Source organism: Excalfactoria chinensis, chromosome 1 (assembly GCF_039878825.1).
Source record: "Excalfactoria chinensis isolate bCotChi1 chromosome 1, bCotChi1.hap2, whole genome shotgun sequence".
NCBI classification, from domain to species: Eukaryota; Metazoa; Chordata; class Aves; order Galliformes; family Phasianidae; genus Excalfactoria; species Excalfactoria chinensis.
Window position 1 is genome coordinate 12,321,932 of NC_092825.1, and position 23,891 is coordinate 12,345,822.

The 23,891-nt window shown below is 40.4% G+C and overlaps 1 protein-coding gene across 3 annotated transcripts in view; it reads left to right on the forward strand.

The window, feature by feature from the left end:
- LHFPL3 (LHFPL tetraspan subfamily member 3) overlaps positions 1–23,891 on the forward strand; it is a 227,111-nt gene that overhangs the window by 139,213 nt on the left and 64,007 nt on the right. For all 3 annotated transcript variants that reach the window (XM_072350187.1, XM_072350169.1, XM_072350178.1), the window contains exon 2: positions 10,742–10,978. In XM_072350187.1, the coding sequence (XP_072206288.1) occupies positions 10,742–10,978 (237 nt within the window). The remainder of the gene's footprint in view (positions 1–10,741; positions 10,979–23,891) is intronic.

Below are 23,891 nucleotides of genomic sequence, written 5' to 3' on the forward strand. Positions count from 1 at the left end.
CTGCTGCATGGGTTTTAAGGAAGTTTGATCCATGGCTTTTACAGTTTCTGATATCTCAGGAGCTGCATGGTATCTTGGACCGCTTTTCTGGACATTTCTGGAGACCCTGTGTTTCCCCTGAACCAGGCGCTGCAAATACTCCTTTACTTCAGAGTCTGAACTTGGACTTCTGGAGAGAATTACTGAACCCACTTTCCATATATCCACATGTACATAATCATGGTTCCAGTGTTTGTCAGTAAACTAAAGAAGGTGACTCCCCAAACCACAGGTTTCCAATGAAGAGGTCATGAACTCTGAATTAAATTGGATTTACTTCCAAAACACTTGTTCAGCATAGGTCAGGGTCTCTCAGCCCCATCACTTTACAGTACCACTTTCCAAAGCAAGGAGTCCTGTGAGACAGAAATGAATTCACCGGTGTCACCAGTAATAGATGCAGGAATCATGAATTACAGATTGCTGACTTACTACAAGCAATAGTGATTCTAATGGACTGAGATCCTAACGTTTGTGTTTCCTCTAAACTTTTATCTAAAAACAGTTGTGTCATTTTAATGACAACATAATGGATTGCTTGCAAGACGAACATTATATTTTCTATGTACTTGTTGGAATGCTCAAGTAGCTCTTACATTGTATGTCAGTTGCTTGCAATTTACTGATAGAAATACTTGCTGATAGAAATACTTGCTGTCTTTTACATTCAGCAGTATTTTAATTAGCTTGTGGAATTTCTTCCTTTTTTTGCTGGTGTCCACCAGCAGCAAAATTATCTGTTAAGCTAAACTTTCTACTTCACAATTGTTTTGTACATGTTGTACATGTTTTCAGAAACTATTCTGAGAGGTAGAATTGGTGAAAGGAATCATACAATCACTAAGGTTGGAAAAGACCTAAGATACCTATTCCAACCATTAACCCATCCCCACTATGCCCACTAAACCACATATTTCAATGCCACATCTACTATTTTCTTGAACAGCTCCAAGGACAGTGACTCCACCACCTCCCTGGGCAGCCTGTTCCAATGCCTCAGCACTCTTTCTAAGGAGAAATTGTTTCTAATATCCAACCCGAGCCTCTCCTGGTGCAACTTGAAGCTATTCCCTCTTGCCCTGTTGCTGTTACCTGTGAGAAGTGGCTAACCCCCACCACAGACTCCTTTCAGGCAATTGTAGAGAGAGATACAGTCTCCCTGGCGCCTCCTCTTCTCCAGACTGAACCATCCCTGTTCCCTCAGCCATTTCCCATACAACTTGTGCTCCAGATGCCTCTCAGCTCTATTACCCTTCTCTGGACACACTCCAGGGCCTCAGTATCCTTCTTGTACTGAGGGGCCCAAAACTGAATACAGCACTTGTGATGTAGCCTCACCAGTGCCGAGTATAGAGGGACTATCACCTCCCTGCTGCTGCTGACTACACCACTTCTGATACAAACCAGGACGCTGTTGGCCTTCTTGGCAACCTGGGCAAGCTGCTGACTCATGTTCAACCAGCTGTCAACTAACACTCCTGGATTCTTTTTCTTCACCCAGGACATGGGGTATCCTGAAGCCCCATGTCTTCAGGGCATACTAACATTTTTCAAAGAAGACACGGTTAATACAATCCCAGTTAAACTCCCATTTCCTTTGGTTCTTTCCCTAGGTCCAGCTGGTAGAGCCGGATTTCTCCCTTTGGAAACACTGCACCTCCTGGTTCATCCTTTCTGATGAGCTGCTGAGCAGCTGGGCTTTCTCAGTCCTCCTCATGCTTTGTACACAGATTTTCATGCAGCTCATGCCACACTCATTGGGACTGTCAGATACGCCTCACATTGCCACCTTGCCTCACATCATCTCAGCATTTGTGATGTCTGAACAGACATCTTAATTTTGCAGACATAAATCACTAGTATTAATATATTAATATGCATATAGCAGAGATTTTAAATGGAGAAAGACCTAGTTTCTTTGACTTCTGGGCATTGGCATTGAAAATCAGCTCCAGCCTGCTGGTTTGCTGTGCTAGAAATACTAAGGACTGCTTTATATCAAGGTATTGTAGAACCGGAACTGTACACATGCTGGACTGGATGTTTAAATAGGTATTAGAGCTTGATATCATAAACCCAGACGGAAGATTTTTTTTTTTTTTTGGAGATTTTTCAGAGATGTCAAATTTACTCAGCTCTGGCTTGTCAAAAGCAAAGAATTCGGGAGGTCAGCAACGTCATAGGCTTGGCCCTAGGTAAAAGGACACTCTTACTTTACCAGGAAAAAGGCAAGGGAGGAAAACATGTCTCCTCCAGGCTCTCTCCCACCACCTCATGTACTAAGCAGGACAGATGCTGCTGCCCTGAGACCTATGCTGCTGTTGGTTTCAGTGAGATGTCAGTTCTTGAGAGGCATGAAGGTGCCATTGCCAAATGTCAGCTTTAATGAAGAAGCAATGCGGCTGAGTGGTCTCAGGGCCTATTGTCCATTTCTCTTCTCTCCCGAGCAAAGCTGTTAGGAGATCAGGCAAAGCTGCAGCAGAGATAAGTGAAGAATAGCACATGACAAGCTGTGCAGTCATAAAGACATATACATGTGCCTCAGGGACAGTGGAAGGCACTAAACAAAGTTGATGCCTTCATCATCTGTTGGAGCTTGTCTTGCATCTGTGCCAGTCCATTTGCAATATCGGCTAGCACTGTTTTGGCAATCAATGCAAATGATTATAATGGCTTTAGTTAAACCTTAACATTCGCATCTCAAGAACAAGACTGCCTTCTGCTGATTCCAGTTCTTTCTTCAGACAGAGTTGTCTCTTACTGCTGCTTTCCAGCTGCCCATCTCCTTCACATATCAAGTTACTACCTGAAGGCCTTTAGCCTTGCATTACCTGCAGAATAAATTTGTATCAGTACTGTGTCCCATTTTTTCTATACTATACCCTGCTCTGAGTTTCAGGTGTGGGTCCCCACCCTCTAAGGAGACAGGGAACAGGTGAAGACTGGCTCCGGGAAGGCTGCTGATCTAAAAGAGAGGAATGAGAACAGTTTCGAGCTGGACCTTCCATAAGGGGTGGCTAGAGTCCTCCTGAGCAGATTTCCATTCTGGTAGAACACACTACAGGGATCCTTCAGCCCCGAAGAAATGAGTGTACACTAAGCAGGTGTTAATATTTGGAGGGTGAGCCAGCATCTCAGAAGGGATGAGTGCAGCTCCTGCTTGACAAAAAAAGTATGTCATATGGTTAGCTGCTGGTAATTTCTAGAAAACTTAAGCATTTTACAAAAGAAAAGAGGGAAAACCTTCCCTTTTCCCTCCTTAGTTATTTCTTTTTTCCTTGCCTTTGTGCATCACATCATCTTTTCACTTGCCTTCTAGTCACTTCCTCAGAAACATCACTCCATACACAGGGAGTGCACAGCCCAAAGTGAGAGCAAAGGAAATGCAACAGCTGTGCCCAGAAACAGTTTGGATGTTCATAAATGGTAGATTTAAAACATTTATCTTTTCATTTCAGGGTTACACCACACTTTCCTATCATGATGCTTTATATTCTGGGAATCGTAGGTGTGCTTTTGGCAGAGAAGGCAGCAGTGCCCATGGGCTCACATCTCAGCTTACTGCAGAGGATCCTTGCCAGAGGCTGTTTATCTCACCCACCAACAACCCTTGACCAGCTTCCACTAGAGAGCTTTCTCTGGCTGGCCACTAACCAACAGCAGGTACAAGAGGCTCAGCACATCTCAGAAAAGTTTTTTCTCCTTTCTTTCCTTTGATTTCATTTCCCCTCACAAGTGTTTTAATTGTTTGTGTTTCCTTCACTGCATGAGAGCCAGGGAAGCAGAGGCTGCATAACAATTGGTGGGACTCTAAGTAGTTGCTTTGAAGTTGCTCACTCAGCCTTTGGCTGTTGACCTCAGCTGTTCCTTGAGGTGGATGGGTGACTTAACCTGTTTTCCAGTCTTGTCCATCAAATCCCCTTAAGTGGTCATGTAAGTGTAACTGAGAACACAAGCAGGGTGTCATACCAGATGTTTCTCAGAAGCAGCAGTCCATGTGGGCTGATTCCTTAATGCATTACTAATACGATGCTGGGTGTTCTGTGTGAAAGACAAGCAATTCCTGAGGTTGAGGGTTACAGCAGTAACAGCATGAGGGAAACTTGATGGTTGTGAGCTTGCTAGTTGTGCAGAGCTGGATTCGCACAGGTGGGAAAAAAGGCAAGAAAAGGCTTTGCTAACTGCAATTGAGTGCAGGATTTATCCATGCAGAGAGTTTTGCTCAACTTACTGTCAAAGCAAAATAAATCTCAAGCTTTGCAGCAAGATGGCCATAGCACTCAAACTTGAAGCTTGCCTTCAGTGCAGGTGCTGTCTGCACCACCAGATCCCGGGTTCCCGGTAACTGAAAATACCTGGCATAAGACTGAGGAATGTAGACCTTAACATTCTTGCAGCTATTATACAGGTCCAAGGTAGCTGAGATTAGCCTCACAGAGAAATACATCCTAATATTTTGTTAATATACTAATCAAACTCCATTTTTAATAACTATTTGAAAGCATCAACTTGGACAACTTAAAACTTCTTGGCCTGACTATAGCTACAGAGAATGCATGCCAAAACAACTCCCCAGACTATTGAAAACTACCTTCTACTTTACAGCCTTAATGTATTCCTGGACACTTTACATCCATTTGTTCAGGTGCCAAGACTGGCCTTCCAGTTAAATAGCTCTTCCCCCTCTCTGGAATCCATTCTCTGCCGTTTATGCAGTGTAATCATAAAATCCTTCAGTGCACCAGCACTGTAAGCATTTCTATGCAACAATACATGGGATTGGATGATCTATTCCCTCTGTTTGAACATTTTGTTATCAGCTTAGCTTTGCTGTGGACTCAAGAGTCAGGAGTTTCTATTTCTGAATGCTCATGTCCATCAGCCATCAGAGCACTGCCCTCCTGTTGTCTTCTTCTTCATTAAAAATGAGGTAAAAAGTTAGTTCCTAGTCCCAGCCTCTGTCCATTTCTGCTCTGCTGCTATTTTCGGCTGTGACAATTTAATTTAAGACTATTCCACTTTGTTTCAACCTCTCTTGAAAGATTTAGCACAGCTTACTTCTGGCAAGCTACCACGGCTGTTCCGAAAGAAATGCTTTCTATTTTATTTTGTTGGCCCACAACATCAGAAGCAGATGGTGGTGGTACCAAAACCAAGTTTAAAATAGCTTCACTTCTTCAATGAGCAACTTGTGAAGAAATGAAGAACCATTAGTTGTATAAATATCAAGCTATGTCTAGCCTATGCCATTCTAAATAGCACTGACTCTCCCATCTGTTTGCTGTAGCCTACACATATTTACATTGAGTTTATTCATTAACTGAAGTTAACACAATTCAGTACGCTCTGGTTTGATATGGTTTGGCTAAAGACCAAGTTTTACAAAGTGAAGTTAACATAATATTAGAAGACTGTCACACTCCACCATGACACTATTCAAAATAAACATTTTAGCAGTAAATCTTCTTAGCAGGTAAAGCCGAGCTAAAACTGCATTAGATGTCTGTGATCTAATAACAGCAGCAAAAACAGAAAAAAACAATTACTAAATCTCAGGGGCTGTTGAACACCATCAGAGGCAACGCAGCATAAATGTAACTTTTGGAATATGCCTTCCTTTGGGCTTCTACCTATAGTACCTCCCACACCTGCTGCACTGTAAAGGAATATTTTTATCATTTATATTCTATAATTTCAGTTTATCTATTTGTCACCAGTTAGTCATCTACCTGTGCTATAGCTGTTAGCAATTCGTTGTCGTGACATGTCTAGGGAATTTCTACCCACATGATGATTAGCACTGTATCCATTAATAGCTCCAGCTTCCATGTATGTTCTGGACAGGATACTATAAATACCTGTTCCATGTAAATGTGATTAGAACACCAGAATTGTGGTCCTTCATACAGAGTCAGTAGGATACAACTTCTGAGTCAACTGCCATACAAACATAAAACCTAAGGTATTCTTATATTATCTTTATGTTCAAGCTAAGACAGCTGTTGTATTAACTAAATTATTCATAGACATGCATTAATCTCAAAGCTTAATTATCATGCCTAATGATCAAAACTTAGAGTCCCATGATTACAGAGCCCTTTGTTGAACTTCTGTCTGTAATATCAAAGAAATATCTATCCATACATGAATCTAACACTTGAGGTCTAAAACAGCTCCCCTTGATAGAGTAAAATTTCTCTTACTGTTCATCCTCCAAGTGATCTTAATTGAAGGAGATTGCACTGTCTGTGCTGTTCCTCTTCAGATACTCACTGCTTAACACATTCCACACATCTGATATGACTTTTCCAATTATTTACACCTTTCTGATCAACTCTCACTCTTCAGTGCCTGTCTTTGGGGATGGCTTTTGCTCAAACATATTTCAGTTATCCAGCTTCCCATTTGCAATAACTGATCAAAATCTTCTATTTTGTTGTATAAGTGTAAAGCAAGCATCAAAATATCTTTCAGCTATCTGTCAACTCATGAGGTCATGGCAAGTCTTTCCTCCCTGCCTGTGGCACCTATTTCACTGCTGTTTTCCATAATACATTTTCTTTCTCTTTTCTGTTCAGTCACTGAATACACGGCAGTGTTTTTTATTTCATCCTTCTGTGTATTGAAATAGCACAGAAAGTATTCATATCTCTTGATCTTCTTAACAGATTGGGCATCAAAATTATTGTCCTAAGAAGTCAAGTGACTACAACATGATGGGTCTTTTATGTTATCACGTGAATGTAGAATCGTTTTCTTCCCTTTAATACTGTCTGTAAATAATCTGAATCCTGTGGGGATGTTCAAGCTTTTCTAAATTAGCAAGTTAGATGAAACAAAATAAAAGAATCAGTGGACTAAAGCTTGTAGTGCTGAAGCTTCAGCTTATGCCTTAATAGCATTTGAGTTCAGATTAGAATTAGTCTGGTCTCCTGGACCCAAGGTCTCCTTTATACGCGTAGTTTCTTGAAGGAAGATTAACACAATATCTTTGCTCCTTCACCCAGGGGACCGTCCTTGGACTTGAATTTCTTCTTGAATTTCATGTTAGTTGCTTACTGACTGTGTCATTCTGAACAGTGACCATGAGATTAGCAACCCCATATGAGCAGCACCAAGCTTTCCTGCTGCCAGAGGAAGAATTTTCAGACTGCTCAAGGCACAAATTAACAGGTCATGTCATCTCCATGGGGATCCAGATGGCAACTCTTGAAGAATGTCCGCAGTCCCAATAAATGTTCTCCACCTGCGTCCTCACCTTTCATTTCATTCCATCACACCAGCATACCTGGAAAACAATTTATTCAGTTTATTGGAGTTTAACGAGCAATTATGTTTGTAAATAACATTTAGGAAAAAATCTGAAAAGAAAAAACCTTTCAGTTTTTAGAACCATGGAGGCTCTTTCATATGTGGTTATAGAAAGGAAATAGTTGGTTAGGTTGGCTAGTGTAATTCCAATTCCAGGGCTTTTTTATGCTTTTATCAGGAAATCTGCTATTTTCATACTCTACATACAAGCAAATTGGGTCTGTTGTCAGGAAAAGAATGAAGATGAGAGAGGAGTGTGCCAGCAGGAATCTCTTAGCACTGGTTTCCTGTATAACAGTCAGCCTTTTTATAAATAGAATCTCATTCCATGCAATAATATAATATTAATCTGTCACCATCTTTGGCACAACAACAGGATCATGAACCACTTGCTTGCTAATTGCCATTTGAGCTCATGCACGGAGCACAGGCTGTGATAATATTAGCTTGGTCAGGGTCACAAGTATGTCAGTGCCAGAAACAATTCAGGGTCTGTTTCCAATCTCTGAAAATGTCATATCTGCATCATTACATCCCAGGAGGTAAGATTCTGGACTCTCCCGCTTAATATGAATGCTTTCACTTGTCACTCAGGCCTGTAAAGGAAAACTATATGACAGTTCCTGTTAGGGGTTCGTATGGGATAAAAAGCTTTCACCAAGAGTAATAAATGTTTATTAGGCATGCTTGCATAGTATTTAGCAATTATTTTTTCACCAGCCTTCAATACATAGGTGAAACAATTTGTTAGTACTCACCTTGTGAGAGAATTAGAGAAAGGACTGGGGGATGTCTGGGGCCATCACTACAAAGGTACTATTCCTGCAAATAGCTTCCTCTAGGGAAAACAAGGTGGATATTATTATTGTAAGTTTTACAATTGCCCAAATAGTTCTGAACAGTGTCAATGACACTAATCAGCCTGCTATCAGTTTCCCCCTGCTGCTTCTCATCCAAGCCCTGATTAGCTGCAGAGCCACTACAGCGGCCTGTTGACAGGCTTGGGAAGGAGATGCTGCTGGAATGCATTCAGCTTGCACAGAGTCCATCTTCAACAAATACAGATTTAGTTTTTTCCTTATTTGAACTAAAAAGCCTGTAAGAGCCAATGATTTAAGTCTTTTCATTCAGTAGGCAAGCTTTCCAAATCTGTAAGTTTCTGAATGTATTTGAAGTGGAGAACTGTAAAACTGTAGCAGTGCATCATTTTGCCTTTTTCACATTTCTATTTTGGTCATGATTTCATTGGAGTCAGTGGAATGTCAGACAAAGTAAGATATGGAACCTGTGTCTGTGTTATAAAATCATCTCTTAGCAGTGTAACCGCAATTGCAACATCAAATGGTTTTCATTTCTCAAATTTTTATAAAACCGAGAGTAATTTCCTTCTAGAGAAAATCTTCTAATCCTCCTTTGAAGGATTAAAATGAAAATTCTTGCAATACAAAGTAGATCTGTAGGTGGATTTCATACCTGTCTTTTTGCTCTTGTAGCTGATAGATGAATCATTACCTGCTTCATATTATTGAGCAAGTCTGTATTCTTAAAGGATTCAGTGCAAAATGTTCCCTCAGCAAGTGAAGCCTTGAGGTTAACCTCTCTGGGTGAAGTATGACTCTTGCATCTGAAGTATTGACCAAGCAGTCATCTAGTAGAAAGCACCTATACTGTATAGGCAAAGGAGAAAATAATATCCTGTTGTTGATGTTGGCCTTCATGCAAAGGGATCCAGTCCAAACACTGTTTACCTGTGTTTCCTATTGCCAACAGAAGTCCAACTGCAACCAACAGAACGACTACAAGAAATTAAGGGTGTATATCAACATGCAAAGGAACTGAAGTCAGGAAAGATGAGTTAATTGGAAAACTCAGGAATGGAGCTGGAAGGCTGCATACTGACTTCCTGAGATCGGGGGCCATGTTTTTAATTGTACAAGTGGAAAAGAACAAAGTTGAATTACTTTTCGAAAGTGCTAAGAATGTATGTCTGATGTGGTATGTAATTTAAAAAAAGAGAGAGAGAGAGATGTCAATAATTCTTAATTATTCTTACACAAATAACAGAAAAAAAATCCCACATCTATCTATCATTAACTGAGTACCGAGCTTCCTCTCATTTTGAGGACTACTGATAAAAATAAAGTGGCTTTTTGACCCATTATATCTCATCAGCCATATTAAGGAAGCAGGATGTGTTCCCATGCCATTCAAGTACATTGCTCTCTTAGGAAATGTGGCTCCCTTGTGCTAGGAAGAAGCGATATTTTATGTTCAGAAGACACTGGAGCAGTGGCTGTGACAAGCTCCAGAGCCCACTGAGGATGTGCATGAGGTCTATTGACCAAAGTGAGACTGGGCACCCTAACCCTGGCAGCAGCCAGGCAGGGGATGTCCCAGCAGCTGCCAGCAAACAACAGCAGCACTACTTCAGGAGCTCATTGCTTCTGAATAAAACAAGCGCATCATGCCATTTTGTCTGCTCTACAACAGCCACTTTGGCCCCCAACAGGGCAGTTCCCCTGGGAAGCAAGGGTGAATGCAAACTTCTGCTTTTAAAAAATTAAGGTCAGCTGTTTTGTGGTCACCCAGGCTGACAAAATTGGCCGAGCACCCAATCACATATCCTTTGCTTCTGTCCCCTACATGGTTCAGTTGACCCCACCAAAGTGGCTGGCAGTTGATGTCAGCTAGCTGTCCATGAGGGCAGAGGCTTCTCATACCTTTCTCTACGAGTTAAAAGGATCAGCACTGTTTCATGTTCAAGATGTCATGTGTTGATTCCTCAGGTAAGCCAGTTCAGAAGTTGACAGCAATGTTGACAGCTTATTTTTCCTTGCAGAATAATGTCATTCCTTGTGTTTTTGAGTGTAAACCTTATGAATAAAACATATTTCAGTTAAAATGGTACTGCCAACTTACCAAGAAAGTAAAATACATATAAAAACCATACTGTGGCCTATGTGTATTACAAGCTCTTAGATAGCCTGAAATGAGAGATAGGGTTTCTACTCTATTTTTCTCTGTCATGTTTGCTTGACCATTTAGGGGTAATCTAATGTTTCCTTTGAATGTCCAGTTTAAGAATCATTTCCATCTTTTGTTTTGTGTGAGCCTTTCATAGCAAAATAAAGAATTCAGTCTCACAGCAAAAAGGTACAATATTTGTCTAGGGAGTTGAGATGTAACTTTTTATTAAGCAAGGTGCCGAGTTGATGTTATATCATAGGGTTTCGTATTAAATACTTCATCACAGCATATAATTGTATGACTTATTTTTAAGTAATCTAGCTTTGAAGCTCGGGATGAAAAAGTGTGTTGCTTTAATGATAACTGTGAGGTTCTTGTCAGAATGATAGTTTGGTCTCATTCTCCTTTTCTTTTTTTCTCCAAGCTGCCTGTCTCGTCCTGGGTTGTATGATTTTTCCCGATGGCTGGGATTCAGATGAGGTAAAACGGATGTGTGGTGAAAAGACAGACAAGTACACGCTGGGGGCTTGTTCAGTCCGCTGGGCTTATATCCTGGCTATTATTGGAATCTTGGATGCCCTGATCCTCTCATTTCTGGCATTTGTGCTTGGCAACAGACAAGACAGCTTGCTAGCAGAGGAGCTCAAGTTGGAAAACAAAGGTAGGACTGCTTTAGAAACACTACTGTTGGGTGGCCTCAAGAGTAATTGCTTTAAAATAATTGTCTGCTTTATTTTGTTTTATACATAAGAATTAGCATGCTGGCTTACTTCCTAATTTGCTGGGAAAGAGGAAATGCAAGGGGCAGATAAGTTTTACTTTTCAGCCTCCAAAATCCAAAAAAGTCTGAAACTGACATAACTTCTGCATAATGTGTGACTTATCCTTAATGAGTTGTAAGTTGGACGTATTTGTGTTTCCCACTTGTACGTTGTTTTGTTAGCATTTAAATTTCATAGTCTCCATCTTTTTCTATACTCTATGCAAGATGTGTAAATTTGGTTCCTTTAGAATTTTGCATTGTAATATGAATGGCTGTAATATGGCATTGCATAGTATGTAAGTAATATGGTATTAGCACAGCAGACAGGCAGGAAGGAGGGCTTGGCTAGGGAGATTCGCTGTGAACTAGTACTGTTTATACTGGTGGGCACTAGTGGATTCACAGCAAGGATCAGACACAGGATTGAAAAAGAAACTTGGATTCTGTTGATTGTATTGCTTTCAACTAGCAAGCTGGGCTGATTTCTGCAGTCTCATACACCTCAGGACCCATAGCCATGAATCTGATGTAGCAGACACCAGAGTATTCACCCCTGCCTTCTCTTAATGGACTTGTTGCCCTCGAATCTGTCTGATCCCTTCTGAATCTGCTGACACTCTCAGCTCCCAGAACACCACATGGCCACCAGTTCTCAAAGCTCACTACAAACTGCTAAAGCAGTACTTCTGTTTTCAATTGATCCTCGATTAATTTCATCAGCTTTCCCCTAGGTCCAGAAGTGCAGGATTCTGCATTCAGCTCATCTACCACCTTTGTAATTTTGTTGCTCAAGTAAAAGCAGAGATATTAGAAGCTCTTCAGTACTGAATTGGAAATCAAAAGCTGTTTGGCAGCCTGTGTTGTACAAAAATAGCTGGTCTCAGTCCTACTCTTGACTATTATCCATGTATCTGAAAGCACCAACACATTGGCTCCAACCTGCTGACTTGCAGACAGTCAGCACACTCAGCCCTAAGATAAATGGACCTGAAGATTGAACTTCACATACAGCTCCAGACCTCGTTAGAGCCTACTAATGTTGTGGGTTAGAGAAAGTGTATATTGCTTGCAATTGCCCATGTACATCTATTCTGCAGGTATACTGAGGGCACTTGTTTTGAAGACAGTCTCTGTGGCCCTTTGCTTCAAGGGTAAAATTCAACTGTATTTGAAGATTGAAAGATTTATAAGAAAAACATTTACAGCTATGTCACAAATGCCTTCAACATTAGCACTGTGTTCAGCTTGTCTATGCCATACAAAGCTCGTGAACCCAACAACTGTTTGTATCAAAGAACTTCATATGTTTTGGCACCTTGTGAGCAAAACACAGCTTCAGGAGACTCATCACCTCTCACATGGCTGGCACAAGCTCCTGCCAGAACGTTTGATCCTCAGTGTGTCAGACAATATCATTCAGCAGCTCATTTTCCTCAGAAAAAGCACAGAAATGTACCAAAGCATTAGGTACAGTGCAAACCAGAACTCAACCAAGAGGGACTCAGCCTATTTTGTCCTTCATAGTCAAGCCTAATACCCACCACCTTTTTAAACTGTCCTTCAGATGAAAAGCAAAAAAGACAACCTGCCTTCTAAAGATGACATCTCCCTCTTCACAAAAAGCTTCTGCCAAACAGCATCTCCCACATGGGGCAGGGCAGGCACTGCTCTGACACAGGCTCTCTGCTTTGCAGGAGCTGACTCTTGGCAGGGCATTTGGGGCAGCAGGGTTGGCACCTTCAGTGAGAGACAGGGCCAGCACTCTCCTTGGTATCTGTGACTTCCTTCCTGGCTAGGGTTAAGTACTTTTTCAGGGTGCCTGGGAAGCACCTACTGAGACAAGAAGGCACAAACATTTAATTCCCTCTGGTGGTCTCTACAGGCTCAGGTGGTCAGTCTGGGGCAGTGGTCTGTGGGTAGAGGGGGTGCTGATTACTTACAACACCACAGTGAAGATGCCAACAAAAGATAAGGGACAATGCTTGCCCTTGATTTGGCAAGCAACCTCCTGTCTGTACCCTTTGCACACAATATGTATGCTTGAGGGATTTGCCACTCATACCATAAAACGTGCCCCTCTGGCCCTGTAGGGGCTGGAGAAATACTCACCAGATTTAGTCCACATGCAAAGTACTCATGCATCTCTTGGTCAGGATATGAAAATACTGAAGTATGCAAATATCACTAATGTGCCTCCCACTCAGACAAGAAAATAAAATTGTGGATATAAGTAATTCCACCCTCAGCCTCCCCAGACACTCTTATAATGGGAAGAAAAAGTTCTCACAAGAAGCAGTCATGAACACTGAAGACTGACACTCATCTCTTCTTTCCTCCTCGCCATCTGTTTGCAGTCTTGTTTCCAGGTTAGCACAGCTGGATCATGAGTATCCACTTCTCAAGAAGGAGTCCCCAGAGTGCTGCTGTCCTCTAAGGGCAAAAAGATGTTTCTGAACCATCAGTGAGCACTGGAGATGGGCTGTCCACTGGCTGAGAGTCCAGGAAATCATCCACCTTGATGATGGTGGTGATGTCCTCTGACCACAGGCCTGAACAACCTCTGGTCCATAAGCAAGGTTTCCTCTTAAGAGACAGTTGTGGTTTCTTGGTGGCTTTTCAGAATAGTGGACATGAGGAGCAATCGATACTGACTGTACCAAGATGGAACTCCACTTGCCCTCTCAGCTCTTCCTCTGCTGCAGGGCTTTGCTCCACGCACAGCAGTGTTATGCAGTAGCTCAGCAGAGGGGAAGAGATTGTAAATTAAGTGTAAGAATCACAACTGTTTTCATTTGTGGAAAAATCCTCAAGAAGAATGAATTATTAAGCAACGATCAGACATCTGGGCAGCTCTTTTCTTAATCAGGTAGAAGTTGCGTCTTGGGGACTTGTTGCAGATCAGCTCCCACAGTCTCATTAATGAGAGCTGCTGGGGGTTGTGAGTTGGAGCAAGTATGCAGCAGCACAGCTGCTTCTGAGCATTGGTGATGAGTAAACATTTAGAAGTATACAGTATGCAACAGGATGGCAAAAAGGTGAGAAAAAGATGAAAAAAAGAGCAAGCTGTACTTCTCTGCAGACTTACAATGGTGAATTACCACCTGCTGTATGCTTTTGATTACTAAAGTTCTGTGTATGTACATAGGCTAATGAATGCTCATAAATTAGGAATTTGACTGCTAAAATTATTCAGCTGTATTTTTGCAATACAAGAACGTTTCCTTTTCCACCAAATGATAAAAATAATGCTTTCTCATTTCTCATTAGCTGGGGTTGGAGAGTAAACTACCATGTAAATTTCACACCTGAAGCTCAAGCTTAGCAGACCTTTTTTTGGTTTACATTGTACCTAATCCATTTTCCTAATCATGTTAATTTTACATAACAGTTTGTGCCTTCCTTGTTTTAAAAACTGCCTTTTGAAGAAAAAAAGGTATTTCCAAAAGACCTTCACTTTAGGTTTATGCCATTAGCAAAAGAAGAGGTGAGAACATTGTTACATAGTTTAATTTATAAGAAATAATTGCAATGTCGTATGTAATGAATGACTTAAAGGCCTGCATGTTATTAAGCTAATGACATTCAGGGCGATAACAAAAATGGTCAGGATTCATCTTAGCTTTAAGCTTCATCAACCCCATCAGCATCAGGCATAAACCTCAGTGCTTTGTGTAATGACAGAATGTAACATTTTCAACTCTAATGTCTTCTTAATGACATAAAACTGAAGTTTTGCCCAAAGGGTGAGGAGATGAAATAAAATGTTTGCAAAAGAAATTGAAGGTGCAAAGCAATTATTTTTATGGTAGAAAGTGGTAATTTGGTCTGTATTAAGTGTGATAAATAAACGAACATTCAGAAGAAAATGTCCTGTTAAGTAATACCAGTCAGACCAAGTGGTGGTGCACTTAGTGGACAGCAGTGCCTTTTCTGATGAATGAAACAGCTTTACAAGGTGTGTATGCTTAATAGTTGACTCACCTTTGGTGCCCATATGGTCACAGATAAGCAACTTGCACTAAAGACTTTCCAGAGTTACAAGCCCATGGCTGAAATAGCTAGAAGGACCAAAGCAGCTAGGTGGAAGATCTGAAGGATTCATCTACCTCGCAGTTATTACAATTCAGACAGAAAGATCCAGACTGCACCAGACAGCTCCCAGCAGCCAACCTACAGAGAGCTGGGCATGGTGCAGAATGCCCAGGAGATTACTTACCAGTTATTGACACTTGTGCCCTCATTATTCTCCATTCTGGTGCTGCCAGCACATGATAGGGGCTGTTGAAGGCTAGCTCTGTACATTTGCTTGTGCTGAGTTTACTGCAGAATACACACGCTTGAAGGCAGAAGCTAAGGGGAAGGAAGGAGTTCGCTGGTGACAAAGCACTTTTCTCTAAGAGCAAGAAAAAATAGCATTCTTGGAGAGCTGTATGTCTTTGGCAAGAGAATTATCCTTGTAAACAAGAATATTCTGCCTATGTGGTTTCAGCTGCAACAGAAAACTATCTTCAGAAGACAGTGGAGCTGAGTGACAAGAGGCCAGCAGTGCGCTTGTCCCACTGAAGTACTATATGACAGAGTGCACATCAGCAGTCATTCTGTGAAAGGAAAATAGCTCAGGTCACAGCTTGTGTGCAAACTGCCGCAAAATTGCAAAGCCCTGCTTAGAAGCATGTAGCTCTCATGGCATACATTCCCAAACATTCAAGTTAACTTGTTCAAAACTAGGTGAATAAACACATGAATTTTGATACCCAATATTAGTTTTCCCTTATATTTACAATGAAAGAAGAGTTGCAAGCAGCCTCTGATAGCAATAAAGGCTACAAATCCAGTCAGAACACCAAGCATTCTATGTTCCGTATCTGATAAAAAATTCTATTGCTCCTTTTCTTGTAAAGTTGTGTACACCCCACTTCTCTTGATACACAAAAAGTCAGTATATGTACATTTCCATTTCAATTATCACATTCTTTTTGTTCAAATATAAATACAGCATATCCGTTACTCTGTTTTCTGTTCCCTATTTTTCTGAGTGGCATTTATCTTAGTGTCTGCTTTCCTCCTCTCATCCTTCCTTTCTGAAGCTCAAAAGTGATCCACAGGTGTCCACTTCAGTCTCTTGCTGCTTCAGTGTGGCCCTATGTTCAAAACATTTGAGGTGACTTTGAACTCAGAACCAGCTTAGCCACTTGAATTTCCATTTGAGAATGGAAGCATGAGATGAAGTCATTGGGGAGCGATGTGTGATGGATTGTTGTAGACAGCCCACCACATGTGCTCACCAGGCTGCAGCTGGCCAGAGGAAACTGGAACTACGTCAAAAGGTTTATAGACTTGCCTCAAAGGAAAAATATTTAGGAACCCTGCTTTTCAAAGGCAGATTTGGGGTCTTTGAAGCCTAGAGTCATGGGTTTCAGGCTGGGAATTCCTGACTCTTACTTCTTGTTTCAAAACACGACTCTCTGCTGTGTCAGCCAAGAACAAATCCTTGTCACAGCTGTGAAAAGTCCACTATTCTCCTTCAGCTTCAAACGACAAATGGTTTGTTTACCATAACGTCACAGCAATTAGTTCCAGTTTTCAGTTTCTTTATCTGATGACATCCTACCATGCCGCAGTGAACTAGAGGAAACTCTTGGTAGGCAAATAGAGTCAGATAGATCTCAACTGAAGGCTGCAACTAGGTGCCAAACTAACATATTCTTTTATGAAGCTTTTTACCCAAAATTTCCAGCTTTAGATAACAGCAAGTATTCACCAGTTATTTCAGCTACATAAATAGATAAAATATAAAAATGGAATGTTCACTGTGATCAGCATCAGAGGGAATTTCATATCTCCTGGATGAAGATTCTCACAGCATTGCCTTTGGGTCTCTACCCAAGGTATAAACTTTCATTCAAGGACTGTATAAACAGCCATGGGATCCAAATCATGGACCTTCCTTTGCAATGCCTTAATGTCATGCATTCTTTTGCCCAGTATGTATTGAATTCTATCACACAAATTAAAAAAACAGCTGAAGTCAGAGGATTTTTCAAGCCCCTTCTTCACAAAAATGTTCAATATATTGTGTAGGATGCTTCTTGGAGAGCAGAGCTGGAAATGTGAAAACCTCAATCATGAGAGAACTTCACATCAAGGCAGGCAGAAAATGGAAGTATATTGGAGGTTTTAGTAGAAACTGAGATGAGAAATCTGGGAAGTGGGACCAGCAGTCAAGGTGTTTCACTGTGGACTTAGAAAATACTCCCAGATCTTTAATTTAAAATATATATACTTTTGCATTTAGGAGCACATGAGAAGTTACTTAGACTTTTATGCATGTGTCGAGTGGCAGTAAAGGAAAAGCGTGGAGCAGGATAGCAAGGTGTGATTTCTAGTCTTTTTACCGAGCTTGAAATATTGTTTGATTTCTTCATTTTTCAGTTTTCTAAATGTAGATAATGAGAATGACTTTGATGATATATGTTGTGTTTCAGAAATAGAAAGTGAAGTAGGAAAGCTAAATATTGATGATATTATTACTAGAAGTGAAAATATTATTAGTAAAAGTATACGTACTGAAACCAAGTACCAAATAACATATTATTTCAGGGAATGACTTTACCATTGTGTTTAATGATGACACTCTTCAAAAGAGTCAAATGAAACATGAAAACTAAAAGTCAAAAGTTGATTAAAATGCCTTATTAAATAAAGGTCAATTTTGCAGTGGTGCTGATTGATATATCAGCTGATCTAACTGTTCCTTTACAGCTCTATATTCTATAATGAGAAAGTAAAATTAGTCCTAAGCATATGCATTAATTACTTAACCAAAGAAGCTGGAGACCATGAATAGTGTCTTAGTTCCCCACTGATTAATGAGGGAACAGTGAGCTGTTAACTGTCTCTCAGAAAGATGGATCCCACTTGCTGTTACAATCTGAAAGGAATTTCATACAACAGTTCAGTTAAAGAAATTATCTTTACATTTAATGAGCTCATGATATGAGGGACCAAGTATCAGGACTTCAAGGCACCTTGATCACAAAAAGCTAGCCAGAAACACTTTTTAAATGCTATGCTGTCAGTCCTTTACAATGGGGAACTCAATGCGTTATATGGGTTCTTTGCTCTGCTTGAAAATTCTGTAGGGCAGCAAACCACAGAGGAGTTAAGCATTGCAAACTGTAGTGGCATGGTGTATATGAATGGGAAATTATCTCATTATGAGGTGCTGTTACAAGATGAAACAGAACTGTGGCAGGCCTAGACAAGTTTAAGCAAAGCCTAACAGATTTGGAGACCGGTGTTATTAACTTGAAACACAGCCCATTGTGTCACAGGTCTTTTACAAGGACTGTATTTACCGAGCCAGACAGCCAAAATCTGATAGTGCCAAGCCTAATAGCATCATTAGAAAATATGTTTTTAAATGTGGACAAAAATCAGATACTTTTCAATGCATAGGTATATAAAAGGGAAGTATCTGGCACATGTTGCATTCTGTTTAGAGCTAGTCACACAGAAAGATCATCATACCCTACCATCCATTCTCCTTCCCCACTGATGGGGACCATCTTTTTAGGAAAAACAACAGAGGAAGACAGGAAAGCTTATAACTCAGTTCTTCTTGCATGAGTGCTTTGGGCCAGTGTGTCAATGCAGACTAAATAATGAAGGCAGGTTTATGGCAGTAATCTAGACTTAATGAGGAACAACTCATCTATGGGAACATTTTGCTGTCCAGTCCAACCCACCACTTCAGAGAGCCTTCTGGACTGTCCATATGCTCACAGCAGTCCTAATGTCTTGTTCTAGCATACAGAGGAAGCCTGTAGAACTGATCTCTAATTGTTCCCCATTGAAGTTCTAGCAGTTTTCTTGGAAATCTTTCTCAGTGTTTAAAAAGTCATTAGATGCATTATCATATTTTTACTGTGAATTTGTTTTGACTCTTATTCAGTAGTTGCATAGAACTAGGATAACTTTCTGTCTGTAAACAAGGCATCTGAAAATAAATTCAGGTAACCTCCCCCTTTGTGATCACAGTGTCAACAGAAACAAAGGATTTTGTCAGAACCTTTAGAATAAGGAGCTATCTAAAACTCCAAATGAAAGCAAGGCAAATAGCCTTGTTTTCCAGAGTTATACTCAGTAAGACACATAACTAATGAGATATTTAAGATATCTGTCTCTTTCAGGTTTCTGTCACAGGTAACATTCAAGGCAGCTTATTACAGTAACAAGGAAAAGCTCGATCATGTTGGTTCTGGCAGTGTGGCATTTCTCTAGTCAGTTATTTTCATATTGCTTTCTTCTAGAAACTTCAAACTGTTCATGTTATTTCTGGGCCACTTTCAGAGTTGATACAAGCTTTCTGTTAAATCCCTCATCTTCTCCTGAGTGACAAGCTTGGTGGGCTCTGAATAGATAACTCCCACTGATCCCGTATGCCCGGGCAGCCTGGGCCTGGGACATGCATTTTAGTTCCTTGGCTCTGTGTTGATCCACGAGACCCAAGCTTAATGGGGCTAAAAGACAGGGTTCTTGGCTGCCAAGATCTTTGTCTGTTACTTTGCCATGAACAGTTTTGCTTGGCACAGTATCAGTCAGTAGCAATACAAGTGGAAACAGAAACATTATATTCATAAGTAGCATTGCACTCAAGTCTGCTTTAAGTGTATCGTAACTTCATTTGTTAGAAAGGAATGCAAGGATGACAAGTGAAATTATAATTCAGAGAGAGTCTATCATAGTTTTCAATACCTCTTGTATCTAGAGGGGCTTTTTTAATTCATATTTTTAAATGATATAAATTACTTTTTTCATAGCACATGGCCCATGTTATTAGGTATTGTCTTTCAAGCATTTGGTATGCAAGCATTCCAGCTGTCAGAAATATTTTCATGCACTTACTTTAAGAGTATTAGTTTAAAAGATGCTTTACAGACACAATGTAACTGAAAATAGGGTTTTCCTTGCAGTCCTCTTTAGCTAAACATATTCTCAATGCAACTGCACATTTGATTTGAACAAACAGGACCTGAGCAAATGGCCACAAGTTGTATCAGAAGAGGTTTAGGTTGGACATACGAAGGAATTTTTTCTCTCAGAGAGTGGTCAGGCACTGGAATAGCCTACCCAGGGAAGTGGTGGAGTCGCCATCCCTGGCAGTGTTCAAGAAGCTTCTGGATAGGGAGCTAGGAGATATGGTTTAGGGGTTTGCTGTAGGTATGGTAAAGGGAGGACAGTTGGACTAGATGATCTTATAGATCCTTTCCAACCTTGTGATTCTATGATTGTGTGATTTTACAAACCACTTTCACCTTAGTTTTGTAAATCTAAACATTATCAGTATCATAATGAGCTGGCATGAATTGCAGTCATTCATCTGTGTGCCCCCGGTGGCGCACGGTGGAAGAACTGCCGCTGGGTCCGGGTTCGAATCCCCCCTGTGGCGCAAGTGGTAGAACTGCCGCACTGCTACACAGAGGGCTTGAATCACAGGGGTTGGACTCGATGATCTCTAAGGTCCCTTCAAACTCACATGATACTATGATACTATGATCTCAAAGTACTTACACCCTTTTAGGTGGAAGCATTTGACACAAGACAGACCATCACTCTGTGCTCTGAGTGCCATTTCCCCTAGTCCTGCCCTCATATTCACAATGAACTCTCTCCAGGTTGAGTGAGTTGTTCATGTGTAGTACCTGCACACTGGAACCAACTCTGCCTGATAGAGACTGAAAAGTTCAGTGTGGTTTCTTAAGCTACTCTCTGATATCACAAAAGCTGTAGGATAGTCCAAATCCCCCTTATGAGCATGACTTAAACTGCAGAATCAGAGCTGAATACTTTTCCAGGAGTGGTTTTAACTCTGCCATACCCAGAAGAGATACTACACCTCTACTTTACTCAGTTTCCTTTTCTTCAGCCAAGATGCTTGATAGCCCTTCTATCTGCCCGCACCACTCCAGCTCATGTTAAACTGACTTTCCAGATGGTCTCTGTCAATGTGTGGCTATGTTTCTTGCTCCATGGTGTATCATTCTGCATCAGGCCATGCTTATAGAATGAGCCATTTGCTGACACAAATGAAGACTTCTTTGATCCTCCTCGCCATAGAAAACAAGAGGGATCAAATGGACATTGGAACTGGCTGATAGTCTGAAGAAAAACTGGATGTTGTAGCTTTCTCTCCCCCTTCTTCCTCACTTCTCCCCTCCCAGGAAAGGAAAAGATCTGAAGAAAAGGAGACCAGGTGTTAATTTCTTTCTTTTATATGCGTATACTAAATTCAGTTAGCAAATCATTCCACCATAAGCCACGCTGTCCAAAGAAAGAGTGTCAGGGCACTGTGCATCCCTGTGTCTTTCTTTATTTTCCTTCCTCAGTTTTCCAAGGGTTTCATAAGCTGTCATTCCACATGGATAGTCCAGAAAGGTGAATCTTCACTGTATGAGTAGTTCCTAATGTCTGGTACAGCTGAATTCCCACTTGCAGGGTCTAATAGGTAGACAACCATCTTGAAACACTGAGCAAATCCACCAGCATTGCTGCCAAAAATGAAGTTCAAAAGTATACAGTATTTTGCTTCCTGAATACAGATGCAGTAATTTAGCTGTATGCTTTTACATTTCTACCATAATAACATACGTGAAAGAAAGGTGTATATTGGAGAAGTATTGAGAAAAATAGTAGTATTATGTAAATGCCTGCTAAAATGAGTGCATCTGGAAACTGTGCAGAATACAGTAGTTCAGTTATTTAATGGTTACTTCAAAGAAAGCAAATTCAGAACCCGAATTAGATTGGCATAGCTAAAACGTTCTCACTTTAAACAAAGAGTTTACTACCTTTTATTTTTATACTTACATAGAATATTGAAACAAAATCTCAGAGCTTTTCCCCTGGGCATGTTGGATGTGATTATGCAGTGATTTCCTTCATCCTGATAAATCAATAAGAATTTTAGAGGGTGGGAGTAAAGTGAATCCATTAGAGTAACTCATACACATTTTAAATGTTCGTGAATCTCACTTAAATTAATCCTTGAATAAAGAGCATCAAACAACCCTTTTTTGGGGTGTTTCAATGTTGACATGTATCAAATAGTTCCACATTTCCTTTGAAGAACATTCCAGCAATAACAACCCCTTGGAATAGAACTGTGCTAAAGCAATGAAGTTCTGACATCATATATACTATAGAGAGAAATATTGGTCTACTAGAGAAAGTGAAAGTGTATTAGAAATCAGTCAATGTCTTTCAAAGATGAGGGAGATGAAAATGTTGTCGATGAGTTAATTGGAAGCTGAGTACAGAAGCCATGCTGGCAAGGTATAAAAGTGCTGTACAGAGGAGAACAGCCACAAAATAAAACAGTTTTGTATCCTGGATGGAAATGCTAGATTTGACAAATGGAAAGAAATAATGGTAAATGGTTAAGGAGAAACCTTCCTTGAGAAAATAAAAAATTGTATCAGTACTAAGGCTGCATTTCTGTGCCCTTTCAGAGGTAGCCTGCAGCATCTAATTGTTGAATTTAAAATGATAGCTGAAAACCTCTGAGAATACACTGGCATGTGGCCTCAGTACTTCCAAGCCAAGGCAGTAGCTATCAAAAGAGCAAAACTACCTTCTAATGTTCTGCCTCAGTTTTATAAGTATTCTCCCTGCTGCTCTGTAGATGTTGTATGGGCAAAGATGACATGTTATGAAGTACAATAAATCTTCCTAATATAACTATCAGCCCAACCGTTTTCCTGATGAGGACTGACACGCTTATCTTAAATAAATCCATATAAAAAAAGCTCTGTGATTAGAAGTTGTATGTTTACAATAATGCCAGAAGATCAGCAGGTTTACACACTGATCAATCATGTATACTCTAGTGAGCTGTTGGCATTTGAGACTGCATCTGCTCATCAATCAACCAGTTCTCCTACAGGTTAGATATGGTGAAGCTGTACACAGACACGAATTTAGATACAAAAATATTGCATAACCACTAGGTACTGTAGACATTGGCATAAACTGATTGGATTTCATGTTTCAGAACAATTTCTGTATCAGATCCTGACCTTATGATCACAATCAAATTACCAAGCTAACACCCTCTTCATTTTGTCATGGAAAGTGGTCTTGCTGGTTGAACATCCATACTCACTATGGCACACTCTGTGATACTTAGATTCTTTTTCTCGTACTCTGAATCTTCACCTGAAACAAGTCAGGTTAATCCAGCACTGTCCAGCATGTTCTAAACTTGTAATACATTTGTGCAATAATAATTCAGAGTATTCTCTAAAGCCCAGCATAGTATTAAGGTTACAACAATCAGCCTTTGTTTGATTTCCAGACGCAAATTGAAGCTTTCCTCAAAATGTTGTAGAGAGATAAAGGCATTTATAATAGGCATTTATAACAAACAAGCTTTTTTATTCCATTTTCTCTTCCCATCAGATTTCCTGGGCTGTGCTTTCTTCCTTTTCTTCTCTTTCTTCCCCTGCTTTCATACAGCACACATTTGTATCCCTTTCACTTAAAAAAAAATTCTTTATTTCACTTCTATTTCAGACCTTCAACTTCCATAATCACAGGACTAGGTATTTTCTCAATTTGTATCTCCCTGATTATTGGATTATTGGGGGAGGGCAGAAAGATTATATAATTAGTCAAGAAGACAAAGAAAGGGGGCGTTGGGGGTTATTTTTTAGTGTATTTTGTTGGTGCATATCTAGTATTACATTTGAAACTCCAACAGTAGAAGTATTACAAAGGTACTGTCATTCTTAGCCTGCTTGGGAAGAGGAGG